Below are 19,685 nucleotides of genomic sequence, written 5' to 3'. Positions count from 1 at the left end.
ATTTGGATTGGCTCAGACTGGGAAAAGGCGGGTCCAGAGAGAAATGATTGGCATGGGAAAATTAAAAGAGGAAAGGAGCGGGGAGCGGGGGAAATGCTATGTGGGCCTGTTTGGGTCTTAACTGAAATAAACCGACTGTAGAAAGGCATTATTTTTGGGAAACCCGAGGATGGACTCGCTATTAGATGATATTAAGGAATTGTAGTTAATCTCGTCGCGTGTATCTGTTAAGGGCTATAGGCTGAAGTATTTAATGCTGAAACCATATGATGGTTTCTTTAAAATACCCCCAACCGGCCGGGCGCTGTGACTCAAACCTGTAATCCCAGCACTTGGGAAGCCGAAGCGGGAGGATCGCTTGAGCCCAGGAGTTCGAGACCAGCCTGAGCAACATAGTGAGACCTCGTCTGTACAAAAAATTTTTTTTAATTATTTATTTAATTAAATTAGCTTGGCGTGGCCGCTCACACCTGTAGTCCCAGCTACTTGGGAAGCTAACGCTGGAAGATCGCTCGAACCCAGGAGGTCGAAGCTGCAGTGGGGCCATGACCCTGCCACTGCACTCCAGCCTGGGTGACAGAGTGAGACTGACTTAAAAAAAAAAACTGTAAATAAAAAAGCAACAAAAAAATGAAAAAAGAATAAAACAAGGATGGCAAAATGTTGATAGCGGGGTGATGGGTACATAGAAGGTTCATTACACTTTTTTGTCTACATTTTATGTTAAAATATTTCTATTATAAAAGGGTGAGTAAATAAAAATATTTATTTTAAAATAATTCTATTATAAAAAATATTTATATTATAAAGTGGGTCTGGCCCTTGAATTCCGCGGAACGAGGTGGTGCCAACGCTGTGTTTCAACCCGGTCACTAAACATCCGCGAGCATCCTGTCAGAACTCTCAGCTCATTGGCGAAAGTAAATACGCCAAGGAAAAGCACCTCCCTTTTTGGGCGTGGAAAGATGGCGTAAAAAGCCACAATACGCAGGCGTCATCTCTCACTTTTCCCCTCTCGGCTTCTGCGCCACCTGACGCCTGCGCAGTAAGTAAGCCTGCCAGACACACTGTGACGGCTGCCTGAAGCTAGTGAGTCGCGGCGCCGCGCACTGGTGGTTGGGTCAGTGCCGCGCGCCGCTCGGTCGTTACCGCGAGGCGCTGGTGGCCTTCAGGCTGGGCGGCGCGGGTCAGCCCTGGTTCGCCGGCTTCTAGGTCTTTGAACAGCCGCGATGTCGATCTTCACCCCCACCAACCAGATCCGCCTAACCAATGTGGCCGTGGTACGGATGAAGCGCGCCGGGAAGCGCTTCGAAATCGCCTGCTACAAAAACAAGGTCGTCGGCTGGCGGAGCGGCGTGTGAGTAGCCCCCTCCCTCGGGCCTGGGCCTGGGCCTGAGCCGTCACCTCCGAGGCGGCCTGTCTCTGCCCAAGTCGAGTGAATGGGCCAGGCTGGGGTGTTGGCCGGGGAGGAAATGGAACATTCCTGCTGTGAGCATGAGACGTCGCTGTCCGAGCTTGGCGCCTAAGCCAAGGGTTTCTTCTTTATTTGGTTGGTTCGGATTGGGTTGTTGGTTTGGGGTTTTGTTTTGTTGGTGTCATAAAAGCTGCAGCCAAGAAATCTCATAATTGTGGTCCTTTTCCTAGAATAATGATGGCTGAGAACCTAGTCTTACGAATACTGTCATAGTTGTGGGTACATCTGGTGTCATAGATCTCAGTAGCCCTAGCAGTTTAAAGTGCGTAGTGTCTTCACTGCTGCCATCTAGGGACTGGCATTCCGTGGCAGCAGCTGTCTGCACCCCACCCCACCCCGCCCCGCCCCACCCCACCCTTGTGTTTCTTACGTCCTCCCATGACATTTTTCTCCAGTGAGCAAATGGTAAAGCAAATACGGTTCTGAGATTTGAAAATGTTCCCTCAGGCCGATGCGGGCAGATCACTTGAGGCCAGGAGTTCGAGGCCAGCCTGGCCAACATGAAACCCCATCTCTACTAAAAATACAAAGTTAGCCGGGTGTGGTGGCGCATGCCTGTAATCCCAGTTACTCAGGAGGCTGAGGCGGGAGAATCACTTGAACCCGGGAGGCTGAGGTTACAGTGAGCCGAGATCGCGCCATTGCACTCCAGCCTGGGCAAAAACAATGAAATTCCATCTAGGGGCGGGGGTGGGGGGGTAAGAAAAAGAAAACTGACCTCTACACTAAAGGTCATCAGGGGGATTTGTTGTGTCTTGCCGTTCATGTTGTTGCCATCTCGTATTTAAATGTAAATGCATGTCCAAGTTTCAAGTATATTCACATAGGACTTTCTCTCCTGCCCTCACAAGGGAAAAAGACCTCGATGAAGTTCTGCAGACCCACTCAGTGTTTGTAAATGTTTCTAAAGGTCAGGTTGCCAAAAAGGAAGATCTTATTAGTGCGTTTGGAACAGATGACCAAACTGAAATCTGTAAGCAGGTGGGTAACAGCTGCAGCATAGCTAACCCTAATAACCATTTATAACGTATTTGCAGATATATTAAACATTAAAGGCTGTTTTTCTGGAGGAAAGACTAACCAAGCAATAATGTGAACTGCACAGTGTCACTTCTAATAATAAAGAACTTGGTGGTTTTGTTTGTTTTTTGTGGTTTGTTTGTTTTTTTTTTTTTTTTTTGCCAAAACCTCCTGAAATCAGATTTTCTACTAAATTACCTCATTTTTCTATAAATTACCCCATTTATAGAATGTGGTATACCTGAAAACTGAATTTGTTTTCAAGTATTTCATCTTTCAGATCCTTTTTTTTTGGGGTGGGGGGACAGAGTCTTGCTTTGTTGCCCAGGCTGGAGTGCAGTGCACTTCACTGCACTCAGCTCACTGCAACCTCTGCCTCCTGGATTCAAGCGATTCTCTTGCCTCAGCTTCCAGGGTAGCTGGGATTACAGGTGCCCACCACCCTGCCTGGCTAATTTTTGAATTTTTAGTAGAGATGGGGTTTCACCATGTTGGCCAGGTTGGTCTCAAACTCCTGACCTCGGGTGATATGCCCGCCTTAGCCACCCAAAGTGCTGGGATTACAGATGTGAGCCACTAAGCCCAGCCAAAAGATTCTTGCATCTTTTGGGCAAAGCTCAAACCATTACTTGCATTTTAATAGCTGGAGAGGATGAAATTTAATTTTCTCTCCAGTTCCTCATTTTTTATGGTTAGTTAATAAATAGTGTGTGATAGAGAAAGATAGTGATTTCTTAAATGTGTTGGCATTTTTTTAGATTTTGACTAAAGGAGAAGTTCAAGTATCAGATAAAGAAAGACACACACAACTGGAGCAGATGTTTAGGGACATTGCAACTATTGTGGCAGACAAATGTGTGAATCCTGAAACAAAGAGACCATACACCGTGATCCTTATTGAGAGAGCCATGAAGGACATCCACTATTCGGTGAAAACCAACAAGAGTACAAAACAGCAGGTGAGTGGTCTCTCATGTCATCAAAATATAGCCATGGAAATCAGTTTTCTCTGAAGAAATCATTAAAATAATGGGTCTGGGGCCAGGCACAATGGTTCATGCCTGTAATCCTAGCACTTTGGGAGCCAAGATGGGAGGATTGCTTGAGGCCTGGAAACAGCCTGGGAAACATAGGGACGCCCCATCTCTAAATTTTTTTTTTTTTTTTTGAGACAGAGTCTTACTCTGTTGCCCAGGCTGGAGTGCAGTGGTATGATCTCGGCTCACTACAATCTCCACCTCCCGCGTTCAAGCAAGTCTCCTGCCTCAGCCTCCTGAGTAGCTGGGATTATAGGCATGTGCCACCACACTCAGCTAATTTTGTATTTTTAGTAGAGTTGAGGTTTCACCATGTTGGCCAGGCTGGTCTTGAACTCCTGACCCTAGGTGATCCATCCGCCTTGGCCTCCCAAAGTGCTGGGATTACAGGCATCAGCTACCGTACCCTACCTCTAAATTTTTTAATATAAAAAATTAAATTTAAAAAAATGGGTCTGCATGGAAGCAAGTGGGTAGAAGGTTTGTGGAAGAGATGGAGGAAAAGGACGGGGTTGTAAAGATAGGTAGTTTTTTTTTTTCAAGTAAACACAAATATGTATATAGGACTTTCTTCCTATCCAAATCAAACTTTTAAAGACAAAATTTGAGTTTTTAAAGGGTCATTTTAACACTTCTTTTTGAATTTTTAAATTTATATATAATTCACATACCATAAATTTCACACTCATAAAGTGTGTACACTTTAAGTGGTATATTAACAAAGTTTTGGAACCTTCCCTGCTACCTGGTTCGAGAACATTTTCATCACCACAAAAAGAAAGTCAGTGTCCATTAGTAGCCATCCCCCATTTTCCCCCAACAGGCCCCTCCCAACCACTAATCTCCTCACGTTATGGACTTGTCAATTCTGGACATTTCATATAAATGGAATCATACAATATGTGGCCTTTTCATGGTTCATACATGTTGTAACCTGCATCAGCATGTCATTTCTTTTTTATGCCGGAATAATAGCCCACTGTACGGAAAGAAACACATTTTGTTCATTCATCTATCAGTTGATAGACATTGGGTTGCTTTCACTTTTGAGCTATGATGAGCAATGCTGCTATAAAATTTCTTGTATGTTTCTGTGTAGACATGTTTTCATTTCTGTATACCTGGTGACTACCAAACCTATTTCTAAAACAGCTGCACCATTTTACTTTACCACCATCAGTGTTTAAGAGTTCAGTTTCTCCACATCCTCAGTAATACTTGTCATTGTCTGCCTTTTTGATGATGGCCATCCTGGTGGTATCTTGTCGTGGTTTTGATTTGCATTTCCTTAATGATGATTTGAGCATATTTCCATGTGCTTATTGGTGCCTCGTCTGTCTTCTTTTGAGAAATCTCTGTTCAGGTTCTTTGCCCACCCCCCCACCCCCGGCCTTTTTGCAAACTCTGCCTCCCGGATTCAAGCAATTCTCCTGCCTCAGCCTCTTGAGTAGCTGGGATTACAGGCATGCACTACCACACCCAGCTAATTTTTCTTTTTTTGTATTTTTAGTGGAGACGGGGTTTCACCATGTTGGCCAGGCTGGTCTCGAATTCCTGACCTTGTGATGCACCCGCCTCAGCCTCCCAAAGTGCTGGGATTACAGGCGTGAGCCACCACACCTGGCCTTCACTTTCTTCATAGTTTTTTGAAACACAAAAGCTTTTCTTCTTGATAAGTCCAATTTTTCTATTTTTTTTTTAACGGTCACTTATGTTCTTAATGTTATACCTAAGAAACCATTACCTAATCCAACTACATGGAAACTACTTTGTTTTTGAAAACCTTATGAAATAATATAGTAGAAAAAATTGCATTCTCGATTTTGTCTTGGTAGGCTTTGGAAGTGATAAAGCAGTTAAAAGAGAAAATGAAGATAGAACGTGCTCACATGAGGCTTCGGTTCATCCTTCCAGTCAATGAAGGCAAGAAGCTGAAAGAAAAGCTCAAGCCACTGATCAAGGTCATAGAAAGTGAAGATTATGGCCAACAGTTAGAAATCGTAAGAGTCAAATATTTTCTTTGCTTCATGTTACCTAAATATTGTATTCTCTAGTAATAAATTTGTAGTAAACATTTAGATGTTGTAAACGTCAGATATTTTCTTTTCTTTTTTTTTTTTTTGAGATGGAGTCTCGCTCTGTTGCCCAGGCTGGAGTGCAGTGGTGCTATCTCAGCTCACTGCAAGCTCCGCCTCCCGGGTACACGCCATTCTTCTGCCTCAGCCTCCTGTGTAGCTGGGACTACAGGCACCCGCCACCAAGCCTGGCTAATTTTTCATGTTTTTTAGTAGAGACGGGGTTTCACCGTGTTAGCCAGGACGGTCTTGATCTCCTGACCTCATGATCCACCTGCCTCAGCCTCCCAAAGTGCAGGGATTACAGGCGTGAGCCACCGCGCCCAGCCAGATATTTTCTTAAGACTAAAGGTTGGTCAGCCTTGTTTACCACAAATCCTTTTATTTTTTTCCCAGCATTTATTTTTGTCATATATTATGCGTAGTATTTTAGATACATGATTTTAGCAAATTTAGCAACTATTTAAAATAAGCCACTTAAAAATTGCTATTTTAGTGGAAGATTGATAATTCCAATTACCTTAAAAATTTTGCAAAAATTAGTACAAAGCACACTATGGAAATTTACATTGAGTTTTCAGAGATAGCTCAATTGCATGCTTTACTCCAGTGCTGATCATAATCCTAAAAGACAATCCCAAATGCCACAATCCCAATGTTGAAATCATAAAAAAAATCAAAATCTCTAAAGTCCAAAGCCTGAACTTCTAATATCTTGAAAATCACAGTTCCAAAAGATTGAATCCTGGCTGGGCGTGGTGGCTCATGTCTGTAATCCCAGCACTTTGGGAGGCCAAGGCAGGTGGATCACCTGAGGTCGGGAGTTCGAGACCAGTCTGACCAACATGGAGAAACCCTGTCTCTACTAAAAATACAAAGTAGTCTGGCGTGGTGGCACATGCCTGTAATCCCAGCTACTCGGGAGGCTGAGGCAGGAGAATCACTTGAACCTGGAAGGCAGAGGTTGCGGTGAGCCAAGATTGCACCATTGCGCTCCAGCCTAGGCAACAAGAGCGAAACTCCATCTCAAAAAAAAAAAAAAAAAAAGATTGAATCCTGAATGATGAAATTCTGAAAGCTGAATTCTGGCAAAAGGATTAGCACTCTTTGAGTTGTATGCAGGATAGTCGCGTCTGGTTAATTGCATCATGTGAGGAAAAGCTAGGACCTTGTTATTGTCTTCATTTGAAAATTAAAAATGGTTTAAAGAGATGAGTCTGGGTGCCAAGTTGATAAGGGGTGGAATTGTGGATGTAATTTTAGGTGTCAACTTGACTGGAAAGGAATCCCTAGAAGCCTGATAAAGCATTGTTTGGGGTATGTCTGTGAGGGTGTTTCCAGAGGATATTAGTGTGTGAACCTGGTGACACTAAACACAGAACATTTTAAAGAAGCAGCGAAACCATTATGTCCTTATGACCTCACCCCAGAGCTTCAAACACAGTGTAAATTGAGCTGTCTACAAATTCATGTTTTCAAGGCTTTGCAGCTTATTTATTTATTTATTTATTTATTTATTTTTGAGACAGGGTTTCACTCTTATTGCCCAGGCTAGAGTGCAATGGCGTGATCTCAGCTCACTGCAACCTCTGCCTCCCGGGTTCAAGCGATTCTCCTGCCTCAGCCTCCCGAGTACAGGCATGTGCCACCTCGCCCAGCTAATTTTGTATTTTTAGTAGAGACGGGGTCTCTCCATGTTGGTCAGGCTGGTCTCGAACTCCTGACCTCAGGTGATCCACCCGCCTCGGCCTCCCAAAGTGCTGGGATTACAGGCTTGAGCCACCGTGCCCTGTCTGCAGCTTCTTTTTAAAAGTAAATGAGCTGTAGAGAAGTGTTGAGTATGTGAGTATCCACTGTAGATGTGAACTAACTCATCTGACACTACTTGAAGTTCTAAAATCTTTGCAAAACTGTACACATGGGCCGGGTACAGTGGCTCGTGCCTGTAATCCCAGCACTTTGGGAGGCCAAGGCGAGCAGATAACATGGTGAAACCCTATCTCTACTAAAAATACAAAAAATAAGCCAGGTGTGGTGGTGGGTTCCTGTAATCCCAGTTTCTTGGGAGGCTGAGGCAGGAGAATCACTTGAACCTGGGAGGCGGAGGCTGCAGTGAGCCAAGATCACACCACTGCACTCTATCTCAAAAAAAAATTAACATACACATGGTGTCTACATAAGTCTTCACATTGCTTTTTCTCCTTCATACGTGGAGGTGACTTTACTGAGCTATAAAATGTAATGCTAAATTTTAGTATGAGAAGAATCAGAGTTTTCTAGTTTGTCCCTTCCATTTACAGCTGAAGAATCAGAATAAGTGTTTAAATATAGGGATTAATGCCTTGTCACAGGGGGCTACATGGATACTTGAGGGCAGAGGCTGAACTGGAACCCAGTGTGCTGCCCTACCCATTGTCTTATCTATTGCACCATAGAACTGTGGTATTATTAGAGATCTGGACAGCATTGTGCTTGCCTCAAAGGAAGTTAAAGCTGAGTTTATTCTGTGTCTTGCTCATCCTCATGTGGTAAACTGCTACGTTAAATGTTTCAGGTATGTCTGATTGACCCGGGCTGCTTCCGAGAAATTGATGAGCTAATAAAAAAGGAAACCAAAGGCAAAGGTTCTTTGGAAGTACTCAATCTGAAAGATGTAGAAGAAGGAGATGAGAAATTTGAATGACACCCATCAATCTCTTCACCTCTAAAACACTAAAGTGTTTCCGTTTCCGACGGCACTGTTTCATGTCTGTGGTCTGCCAAATACTTGCTCAAACTATTTGACATTTTCTATCTTTGTGTTAACAGTGGACCCAGCAAGGCTTTCCTACATAAGTATAATAATGTGGGAATGATTTGGTTTTAATTATAAACTGGGGTCTAAATCCTAAAGCAAAATTGAAACTCCAGGATGCAAAGTCCAGAGTGGCATTTTGCTACTCTGTCTCATGCCTTGATAGCTTTCCAAAATGAAAGTTACTTGAGGCAGCTTTTGTGGGTGAAAAGTTATTTGTACAGTAGAGTAAAATTATTAGGGGTATGTCTATACAACAAAAGGGGGGGTCTTTCCTAAAAAAGAAAACATACGATGCTTCATTTCTACTTAATGGAACTTGTATTCTGAGGGTCATTATGGTGTCGTAATGTAAAGCTTGGATGATGTTCCTGATTATCTGAGAAACAGATATAGAAAAATTGTGCCGGACTTACCTTTCATTGAACATGCTGCCATAACTTAGATTATTCTTGGTTAAAAAATAAAAGTCACTTATTTCTAATTCTTAAAGTTTATAATATATATTAATATAGCTAAAATTGTATGTAATCAATAAAACCACTCTTATTTTTATTAAACTATGGCTTGTGTTTCTAGACAACTTCCTAACTCCCTTTCTTTTCTCTGCCTGTGTCTGTGGTAGGGTTAGGGAGTTGTCAGGAGAACTGAATAAGTCCATATGAAGAGTGCTTAGAACAGGGCCTGTACTTGTAAACACCTGAAAAATTTTTGCTAACACTTGGGATGTAATTGGGAAGAATTATTTTAGTATTTAAACACTTAAATGGACAAGATGCAAGCTTTTAAAAATCTACTTCAAGGCCAGGGGAGGTGACTCACACCTGCAATCCCAACGCTTTGGGAGGCCGAGGCAGGCGGATCACCTGAGGTCAGGAGTTCGAGACCAGCCTGACCCACATGGTGAAACCCTGTCTCTACTAAAAATACAAAAATTAGCCAGGCATGGTGGTGCACGCCTGTAGTCCCAGCTACTCGGGAGGCTGAAGCAGGAGAATCACTTGAACCCAGGAGGCAGAGGTTGCAATGAGCTGAGAATGTGCCACTGCACTCCAGCCTAGGTGACAGAGTGAAACTCGGTCTCCAAAAAAAAGAAAAAAAATCTATTTCAAAAGATACATTCTAGAATATAAATTAAATTCACTCAAAATAAACATACAGATGTATTTCTGGACAGCAGTTTTTAACTGAAAACAGGCTTCTTGACTTGAAAAGGTACTGATTGGTTTATAAGCACACACAACTCCCTGCTAATACAAGCTCTCAGAAATGTCCCTTTAGTTTAAAATAACTAACATTGAGGTTACAAAGTCAAAATTTTTTCTTACATTGTTAACAAAATACATTGATAACATGGGAATGAACACTTTCTGTTAATGCTAAAGCTAGGCTGCTGTTTTGATACAGCTATTTGTTCAATATATCAATAGCTCTATCTTAGTAAGAAAATATAAACATTTAATAGAACATTTCCTTAAGATTTTCTGGGGCCAGGCGCAGTGGCTCACACCGGTAATCCCAGCACTTTGGGAGGCCAAGGCGGGTGAATCACTTGAGCTTGGGAGTTTGAGACCAGCCTGGGCAACACAGTGAAACCCCGTCTCTACAAAAATACAAAAAATTAGGCATGGTGGTGTGCACCTGTTGTCCCAACTACTTGGGAGGCTGAGGCAGGAGGATCACTTGAGCCCGGGAGGCAGAGGTTGCAGTGAGCTAAAATCACCCCACTGCACTCCAGCCTGGACAACAGAGCCAGACCCCATCTCAAAACAAAGATTTTCTGATTCTGAATATTCATTTTTTCTAAAAAGCTGGAACTTCAAGAAATGTCAAATGTGGATCACATCTGAGTCACCTAAACTTATTTTTTTAATTTTATACTAATTTCATTATCAAAGAACTTAACATTTTTGGTTCATGATCATCTTCCCAGTACCACAGCCATAATGGATTATTTTAAGGATTGATTTGACTTTTTCAATGCAAGCTGATGTCGTGTGCATTTGGTCACAATGACATTTCAGACTTAGGCCTCTTCTTTTACCACAGTTCTTTTCTCTGAAGCTTCCCTTGTACCCCATACACAAGTATTTGCTCCAGTTGCTGGAACCCAGTACTCTACTTAAATTCCTTCATGGGTCTGGATTTATTCAAACTTGTATTAGAGCTGCTTAATTATCTGCCTTCAGGCTAGACTGTGAGCTCCTTAAGGGCAAGGGACTTAGCAATGTGTGTGTATATCCCACCATGCTTTGGGCCTAGCAGATGTGGAGTAAATGTCTGAAATAATAAACATGTGGACCAGGCACAGTGGCTCATGCCTGTAATCCCAGCACTTTGGGAGGCCCAGGTGGGCAGATCACCTGAGGTCAGGAGTTCAAGACCAGCCTGGCCAAAATGACGAAACCCAGTCTCTATTAAAAATACAAAAATTAGCTGGCCGTGGTTGCTCACGCCCGTAATACCAAGACTTTGGGAGGCCGGGGAAGGCAGATCACGAGGTCAAGAGATCGAGACCATCCTGGCCAACATGCTGAAACCCTGTCTCTACTAAAAATACAAAAATTAGCTGGGCATGGTGGCGCATGCCTCTAGTCCCAGCTACTCAGGAGGCTGAGGCAGGAGAATCACTTGAACCTGGTAGGCGGAGGTTGCAGTGAGCCACTGCACTCCAGCCTGGGCGACAGAGCGAGACGCTGACTCAAAAAAAAAAAGAAATTAGCTGGGCATGGTGGCGGCCGCCTGTAATCCCAGCTGCTCAAGAGGCTGAGGCTAGAGAATCTCTTGAACCCAGGAGGCAGAGGTTGCAGTGAGCCAAGATTCTGCCACTACACTCCAGCCTGGGTGACAAGAGCAAAACTCCATCTCAAAAAAAATATATTTTATATCAGAACTAAATGTAAACATAAAACTATCAGATACTGGCTTACACCTGTAATCTCAACACTTGGGGAGGCCAAGGCTGCCGGATCACGATGTCAGGAGATGGAGACCATCCTGGCTAACACGGTGAAACCCCGTCTCTACTAAAAATACAAAAAATTAGCCGGGAGTGGTGGCACGTGTCTGTAGTCCCAGCTACTCGGGAGGCTGAGGCAGGAGAATCACTTGACCCTGGAAGATGGAGATTGCAGTGAGCCAAGATCACACCACTGCACTCCAGCCTGGGCGACAGAGCGAGACTCCATCTCAAAAAACAAACAAACAACAACAACAAAAAACTGTGAGTTAGTAGAAAATATAAGGAAATATTTAACCTAAGGGTTAAAAGACTTTCTTAAGAAAAACAGAAACCTAAAAATTATCAAGGAAAATACCAACAGATTTAACTACATAAAAATGTAAAATTTCAGAATGACAGAAGACCCTTTAAAGAAAGTTTAAAGAGTCCAGGCACAGTGGCTCATGCCTATAATCCCAGCACTTTGGGAGACCAAGGCAGGAGCATCGCTTGAGTCCAGGAGTTCAAGACCAGCCTGAGCAACATAGCAAGACTCTGTCTGTACAAAAATTAAAGAATTAACTGGGTGTAGGCTGGGTGCAGTGGCTCACGCCTGTAATGCCAGCACTTGGGAGGTTGAGGCGGGCAGATCACCTGAGGTCAGAAGTTCAAGACCAGCCTGGCTAACACGGTGAAACCCCATCTCTACTAAAAATACAAAAAATTAGCCGGGTGTAGTGGCACGTGCCTGTAGTCCCAGCTACTTGGGAGCCTGAGGCAGGAGAATCGCTTGAACCCGGGAGGCAAAGGTTGCAGTGAGTTGAGATTGCACCATAGCACTCCAGCCTGAGCCTAGGCGACAGAACAAGACTCCGTCTCAAAAAAAAAAAAAAAAGAATTAACTGGGTATAATGACACATGCCTGTAGTCCCAGCTACTAGAAAGGCTGAGGTAGGAGGATTGCTTGAGCCTGAGAGGTTGAGGATGCAGTGAACCATGATCAGGCCACTGCACTCAGCCTAGGCAACACAGTGAGACCCTGTCTCAAGAAAAAAGTTTAAAGATATTATGGCTCAGCTGGGCACAGTGGCTCATGCCCATAATCCCAGCACTTTGGGAGGCCAAAGCTGGTGGATCACTTTAAGTCAGGAGTTCAATACCAGCCTAGGCAACATGGTAAAACCCTGTCTCTACTAAAAATACAAAAAAAAAAAAAAATTATCTGAGCATGGTGGCACATGCCTGTAATCCCAGCTACTCAGGAAGCTGAGGCAGAAGAATCTCTTGAGCCCAGGAAGCGGAGGATGCAGTGAGCTGACATTGTGCCATTGCACTCCAGCCTAGGCGACAGAGAATAAGACTCTGTCTCAAAAAAAAAAAAAAAATTATGGCTAGGAGAAAATATGTGCAACAGGTAAGACAGGTAAAATGCCAATAAGTTATGACCAACCAAGAAAAAGGTCTAATATTCACCCCTGAGCATGGGGAAAATTGACACATTAATTTAAAATTAAATGCAAAATAGGATATTCAGCTTCTCTCAGAGAAATGCTAAACAATGAGAAATCATTTTCTACCCATCATATTGAAGAAAAGGTAAGAGATTAATTGTGATATTGGCAAGGAAGTGAAGGAACAGGCACTTTCATGCATTTACTGATAGAAGCATAACTGGCTCTAACCTTTCAAGAAAGTAATTTGGTGGTATCTTTTTTTGTGATGGAGTCTCCCTTTGTTGCCTAGGCTGGAGTACAGTGGCACGATCTTGGCTCACTGCAAACTCTGCTTCCTGGGTTCAAGCAATTCTCCTGCCTCAGCCTCCCCAAGTAGCTGGGATTACAGGTGCATGCCACCACGCCCAGATAATTTTTTTTTTTTTTTTTTTTTTTTAGTAGAGACGAGGTTTCACCGTGTTGGCCAGGCTGGTCTCAAACTCTGTTTTTTTGTTTTGTTTTGTTTTTTTGAAATGAAGTCTAGCTCTGTCACCCAGGCTGGAGTGCAGTCTCGGCTCATTGCAACCTCCACCTCCCGGGTTCAAGCAATTCTCATGCCTCAGCCTCCCCAGTAGCTGGGATTACAGGCACCCGCCTCCATGCCCAGCTAATTTTTGTATTTTTAGTAGAGACGGGGTTTCACTGTGTTGACCAGGCTGGTCTCGAACTCCTGACCTCATGATCCGCCTGCCTCAGCCTCCCAAAGTGCTGGGATTACAAGAGTGAGCCATCATGCCTGGCCAGGTCTCAAACTCATGACCTCAGGAGATCCACCTGCCTCAGCCCCCCAAAGTGCTGGGATTACAGCATGAGCCACTGCACCTGGCCTGGTGGTATCTTAAAATTTTTAAATATGTGCACTTTTTTGTTGTTGTTGTTGTTGCAGGAGGAGGGTCTTGCTCTGTCGCCCAGGCTGGAGTGCAGTAGCAAGATCACTGCTCACTACAGCCTCAACCTCCCTGGCTCAAGTGATCCTCCCACCTCAGCCTCCTGAGTACCTGGGAAGACAGGCAGCCACCACCATGCCCGGCTAATTTTTTTTTATTTTTCGTAGATACAGAGCCTTGCTATGTTGCTCAGGCTGGTCTCAAACTCCTGGCCTCAAGCAATCCTACCACCCCGACCTCCCAAAGCCCTGAGATTATAGGCATGAACCACTGTACCTGGCCATGTGCACCATTTGATACAGCAATTGATTGCTCTTTAGGCATCTATCTGCCAGAAATAAAATTACCTAAATTCTAATGTTATTTTCTGCTTGTATTAGTAAAAACTGAAAATGGCCATCAATAGCAAATATAGGCTGAGTATCACTTATTCCAAATGCTTGGGAAATAAGTATTTAAAATTTCAGATATTTTTTCAGATTTTGGCATATTTTCATGCCTAATTCAAAAATTCAAAAACAAAAATGCTCAGGGACCATTTCCTTTGAGCATTATGTTTCTAATTTGGGGTTTTTTCGGATTAGGGATACTCAACCTGTAGTTAAATGAATTGTAACATCTACTTATTGTGGATTTTGTTTGTTTGTTTGTTTGTTTGTTTTGAGATGGAGTCTCGCCCTGTTGCCCAGGTTGGAGTGCAGTAGTGCAATCTCAGCTCACTGCCACCTCCAACTCCCGGATTCAAGCGATTTTCCTGCCTCAGCTCCTGAATAGCAGGGACTACAGGCACGCATCACCATGCCCGGCTAATTTTTGTACTTTTAGTAAAGACAGGGTATCCCTATTTTGGCCAGGCTGGTTTTGAACTCCTGACCTCAGGTGATCTGCCCGTCTCAGCCTCCCAAAAGTGCTGGGATTACAGGTGTGGGCAACTGCACCCAGCCTATTGTGGAATATTAAGTATATTTTAACAAATGAGACATCTTCCCGTATGTCCTACAGGGATGTCCATGGTAATAAGTGGAGGAGGGGTAGAGATGGAAGAGGGAATAAAACTATGGAGGAATGTATTATGGTGTGATCCCATTTTTGTCACTTTTTTGGAGGAAAAACCCTAAATATGTGTGTACAGGTGTATATACGGTTGAAAGAGCATAGAAAAATCTGTGGAAAAATATACATGTAACCTACACAAGCATATTACGACCAGCATGATTAGTTTTGAAATAAAGTTTTCAGCCAGTCACGGTGGCTCATGCCTGCAATCCCAGCACTTTGGGAGGCAGAGGTAGGCGGATCACCTGAGGTCAGGAGTTCGAGACCAGCCTGGCCAATGTGGTGAAACCTCATCTCTACTGAAAATATAAAAATTAGGCCAGGCGCAGCGGCTCATGCCTATAATCCCATCCTTCTGGGATGCCAAGGCTGGTGGATCACTTGAGGACAGGAGTTCAAGACCAGCCTCGCCAACATGGTGAAACCCCATATCCACTAAAACACAAAAAATCAGCTGGATGTGGTGGTGGGCACCTGTAATCCCACGTACTTGGGAGGCTGAGGCAGGAGAATCACTTGAACCAGGGAGGTGGAGGTTGCAGTGAGCCAAGATTGCACCATCGCACTCCAGCCTGGGCAACAAGGGCGAAACTAGCGAAATCTGTCTCAAAAAAAAAAAAATACAAAAATTAGCTGGGCATGGTGGTGGTGCCACCTGTAATCCCAGCTACTCAGGAGGCTGAGGCAGGAGAATTGCTTGAGCCTGAAAGGCAGAGGTTGCAGTGAGTCGAGAGCACGCCACTGCACTCCAACCTAGGTGACAGAGTGAGACTCTGTCTCTAAATAAATAAATAAATAAATAAAGTTTTCAAAAGCATATGAAAATACTAATTTAATAAGCTTTTTGGAAAATTTAAAGTGAAACTGCACTTTTATTCTCATTCAGATTCACTTTCAAAGATCTCTTCTGCCCTTCCCTTTAGAAATTGTGAGAGGCTTCCCTGGGTCTTGGAAGTTGAGATCTTGAACTTTTTCCCTAGCATGACCAGTGCTGTTGCCAAAATGCCAGGGGTTTGGTGTAGGTCCTGCCGCTTGCTGCACAGAAAGCCAATCAGTAGTGCCAGGGAAGAAGGCTTTAATTGGGTGCTCCAGCCAAGGAGATGGGAGATCAGTTTCAAATTCGTCTCCCTGACCAACTAAAATTAGAGGTTTATATAGGAAGGAAGAAATGTAACTACATGCAGTAAAACAGGAATTAGGGAGGGGTAAGGAAGAGGAGTTGATCAACAGGCAGCAGGTGGTCTGTTAGGCCATTATGACAGATGAGGGGTTCTGCATCTCATTGTCCGAATGCAGTGATCTGGTAAGTTTCAGTTCCTTGATACCATCTGGAAGGCCTGATGGTTGATTTCCTGAGAAAGGAACTCAGATAAGGCAAATGTCACTTTCTCAAATTTCAAGACTGGAAAGGTCAATTTGTTTCTCTTTTTGCTTTTGCTTTTGTTTTGTTTTGAGACAGGGTCTCACTATGTTGCCCAGGCTGAAGTGCAGTGGCTGTTCACAGGCGTGATGCCACTACTCATCAGCATGGGAGTTTTGACCTGCTCAGTCTCCGACCTGAACTGGTTAACCCCTCCTTAAGCAACCTGGTGGTCCCCCACTCCCAGGAAGTTGATGCTGAACTTAGTGCAGACACCTGATTGGCATAGCGCACTACAGCCCAGAACTCCTGGGCTCAAAGGATCCTCCCGCCTCAGCCTCCCAAGTAGCTGGGAATACCAGCACACTCCACCACACCAGGCTAGAAGGGTCAATTTCTATGTTTATTCAAAAGAAACCATAAACATCTGCTCTATGAAAGAACTGAGTCAGTTTCAGTACCTTAGCAGGTGACACAGACTCTGTTGTGAGAACGGAAAGCCCAGGAAAGAATTGTAGATTACTGGTTTCAAGCTGTCTTATACCTACCTCAGGCACTAGGAGGCATGGAGAGTTTGCAAGGAAGTGATGAGGAGATTTAAAAAGAAAAGGCAGAAGAGATGGAGAGTGGATGGAAAGCTCCCAATAAAAAGAGGCTGGCCAGGCGCGTTGGCTCATGCCTATAATCCCAGCATTTTGGAAGGCTGAGGCAGGCGGATCACCCAAGGTCAGGAGTTCGAGGCCAGCCTGGCCAAAATGGTGAAATCCCTTCTCTACTAAAAATACAAAAAATTAGCTGGGAGTGGTGGTAGGTACCTGTAATCCCAGCTACTAGGGAGACTGAGGCAGGAGAATCACATGAACCCAGGAGGCACAGGTTGCAGTGAGCCGAGATCGCACCACTGCACTCCAGCCTGAGTGACAGAGTGAGACAAGAGACAGAGAGAATAGGAATGTTTTGAGCAGAGCAGTTACTTCTTGCTGCAGTTCCTTTTCCCCAGAACAGTCAAAATGTGCTGGCCCTTACTTTTCTTCATGTCCCTCTCCTCCTAGGCTGGGATCCAGGAGCCCCAGGACTTGGTGCCACTAAAATAACTGCCGCATTTTTTTTTCCTTGAGTTTCATGGCATGGATCCCAGATTTCAGCTTTGAATCTTTGAATGTTTTGAATGTTTCAGCTTTCAAATGTTTTGCTTTTCTCCAAATAGCCTAGGCTATAGTGAACCATAGAAGGGCAATGAGCAAGCCATCATCCCCAAACATTTCTAAATCAATCCATTTTCCATCATGACTCAGTACATGTATACATCTGTAACAGAGTGCAGTGGCGCAATCATAGCTCTCTGCAGCCTAGAACTCTTAGGTTCAATCAATCCTCCTGCCTCAGCCTCCAGAGTTGCTGGAACTACAGGCTTGTGCCACCACGCCTAGCTAATTTTTTTAATTTTTTGTAGGGACAGGGTCTTCCTATGTTGCCCAAACTTAATCTACTATTTTGTTTGTTTGAGACAGAGTCTCGCTCTGTTGCCCAGGCTGGAGTGCAGTGGGGCAATCTCTCCTCACTGCAATCTCCGCCTCCTGGGTTCAAGCGATTCTCCTGCCTCAGCTTTCAAGTAGCTGGGATTACAGGCGCCCCCTACCATGCCCGGCTAATTTTTTTTTTTTTTTTAGTAGAGACGGGGTTTCACCACAGTGGCCACGCTGGTCTCGAACCCTTGAACCCAGGTGATCCACCTGCCTCAGCCTCCCAAAGTGCTAGGATTACAGGCGTGAGCCACTGTGCACGGCCTTAATCTACTATTTTTTCTGGCAATAATTAGATGCTTAATTCTCTAAGTAAAAATTAAATCCAATTCCAAGGTTTGCAAAGCATACTAAGTATACCCAAACATCTTCAGAGAAACTATTCTGAGCAATTTCTTTACCATATTTTGCCCAAACACAGTAATGAATACAGCTGAATATTCCCTGCATGTTTTGCTAATTTCATACTTTCCATCAGTACACAGAACATGGCAACTGTGTGTCTCAAGTGTTTTTCAGACATCATCTGACTTACTGTAACTGTCTGCAAAGTAGACCTGGTATTATGTATCTTTCACAGATGGAGAATTTGAAGTTAAATAAGAGCCCAGGTGCACAATTACATTTCAGGGCCCAGAATTTAGGTATAAATGTTGGCCTTAAAGAGTGCCGTTTTATTTTTAGAACACTAATTCAGTAAATAAAACGGCAGACATGGGCTTATGATTCATTCACCTTATTTGTGAAAAGAAAAACCGAATAACCTCAGCTTCTTTGTCAAGTGGTTTAGCAAGTCACATCAAGAGAAAAGGAAAGCGCTGGGTGCGGTGGCTCATGCCTATAATCCCAGCACTTGGGAGGCTGAGGCAGGCATATCACTTGAGGTGAGGAGTTCGAGACCAGCCTTGCCAACATGGTGAAATGCCATCTCTACTAAAAATACAAAAATTAGCTGGGCGTGGTGGTGGGCACCTGTAATCCCAGCTACTTGGGAGGCTGAGGCAGGAGAATCGCTTGAACCTGAGAGGTGGAGGTTGGCGTGAGCCAAGATTTTATCACTGCACTCCAGCCTCGGTAACAAAGCAAGACTCGGTCTCAATTAAAAAAAAAAAAAAAGGAAAGGAAGCTGGGAAAAAATTAAATGAGACTAAAAGTTACTAAAAAATAGCCCAAACCTTTTAACAAAAGAAGCTTTGAGGCCAGGCGGTGGCTCAGGCCTGTAATCCCAGCAAGTTGGGAGGCCAAGGCAGGCGGATCACTTGAGGTCAGGAGTTCGAGACCAGCCTGACCAACATGGAGAAACCCTGTCTCTACCAAAAATACAAAATTAGCTGGGCATGGTGGCGCATGCCTGTAATTCCAGCTACTCGGGAGGCTGAGGCAGGAGAATTGCTTGAACCCGGGAGACGGAGGTTGCGGTGAGCTGAGATCACGCCATTGCACTCCAGCCTGGGCCACAAGAGTGAAACTCTGTCTCAAAAAAAAAAAAAAAAAAAAAAAAAAAGAAGCTTTGAAAAGCAGAGAGGGAGAGAAATATTTCATTACTATTTATTGCAGAGAAACTCTCCACCAGGCTGCCACATGTGGTTGCACAGGCTGAGCACTGCACAACTTCCACGGCTGCCATACAACAGCTACTCCTGAAGTGCAATGGTCCAGCTATCAAGATAGCTCTTTATGGCAATAACAGGCATTTTCTGTATTGAAATCATTTTTAAAAATAAAGATGGGGTCTCACAATGTTTCCCAGGTTAGTCTCAACCCCCTGGGCTCGAGCGATCCTTCTGACTCAGCCTCCAGAAGTGCTGGGATTACAGGCACGAGCCACCATACCCACCCGATTGAAACACTTAATTTTTTTAAATTGTTAAAGTACTTTGCATTAGAAAGAAAGAAGAGCCAAAATAAATCTTATTTATAAAGGCAAACATAGGGCCAGGTGCAATGGCTCACGCCTGTAATTCCAGCACTTTGGGAGGCCAAGGTGGCTGGATCACCTGAGGTCAGGAGTTTGAGACCAGCCTG

The 19,685-nt window shown here is 44.0% G+C and overlaps 1 protein-coding gene across 1 annotated transcript; it reads left to right on the top strand.

The window, feature by feature from the left end:
* Positions 1 to 901: 901 nt before the first annotated feature.
* LOC100992172 (SBDS ribosome maturation factor) lies at positions 902 to 8,960 on the top strand. The gene is made up of 5 exons (XM_003814524.7): positions 902 to 1,357; positions 2,326 to 2,455; positions 3,253 to 3,453; positions 5,367 to 5,531; positions 8,161 to 8,960. The coding sequence occupies exons 1-5, from the start codon at positions 1,230 to 1,232 to the stop codon at positions 8,287 to 8,289; spliced, it is 753 nt and encodes a 250-aa protein (XP_003814572.2). The 5' UTR covers positions 902 to 1,229; the 3' UTR covers positions 8,290 to 8,960.
* The last annotated feature ends 10,725 nt before the right edge of the window (positions 8,961 to 19,685 follow it).

The sequence above is a fragment of the Pan paniscus genome, chromosome 6, assembly GCF_029289425.2.
Source record: "Pan paniscus chromosome 6, NHGRI_mPanPan1-v2.0_pri, whole genome shotgun sequence".
Lineage (NCBI taxonomy): Eukaryota > Metazoa > Chordata > Mammalia > Primates > Hominidae > Pan > Pan paniscus.
Note: the sequence above shows the minus strand (reverse complement) of the source record. Positions and strands in the feature narration are given on the sequence as shown.

Excerpts from the sequence above, each read along its gene's own strand:
- LOC100992172 (XM_003814524.7), top strand. The coding sequence starts at position 1,230 with ATGTCGATCTTCACCCCCACCAACCAGATCCGCCTAACCAATGTGGCC. Across the intron at positions 1,358-2,325 it reads GTCGGCTGGCGGAGCGGCGT|GGAAAAAGACCTCGATGAAG; the intron begins GTGAGTAGCCCC and ends TGCCCTCACAAG. Across the intron at positions 5,532-8,160 it reads ATGGCCAACAGTTAGAAATC|GTATGTCTGATTGACCCGGG; the intron begins GTAAGAGTCAAA and ends TAAATGTTTCAG.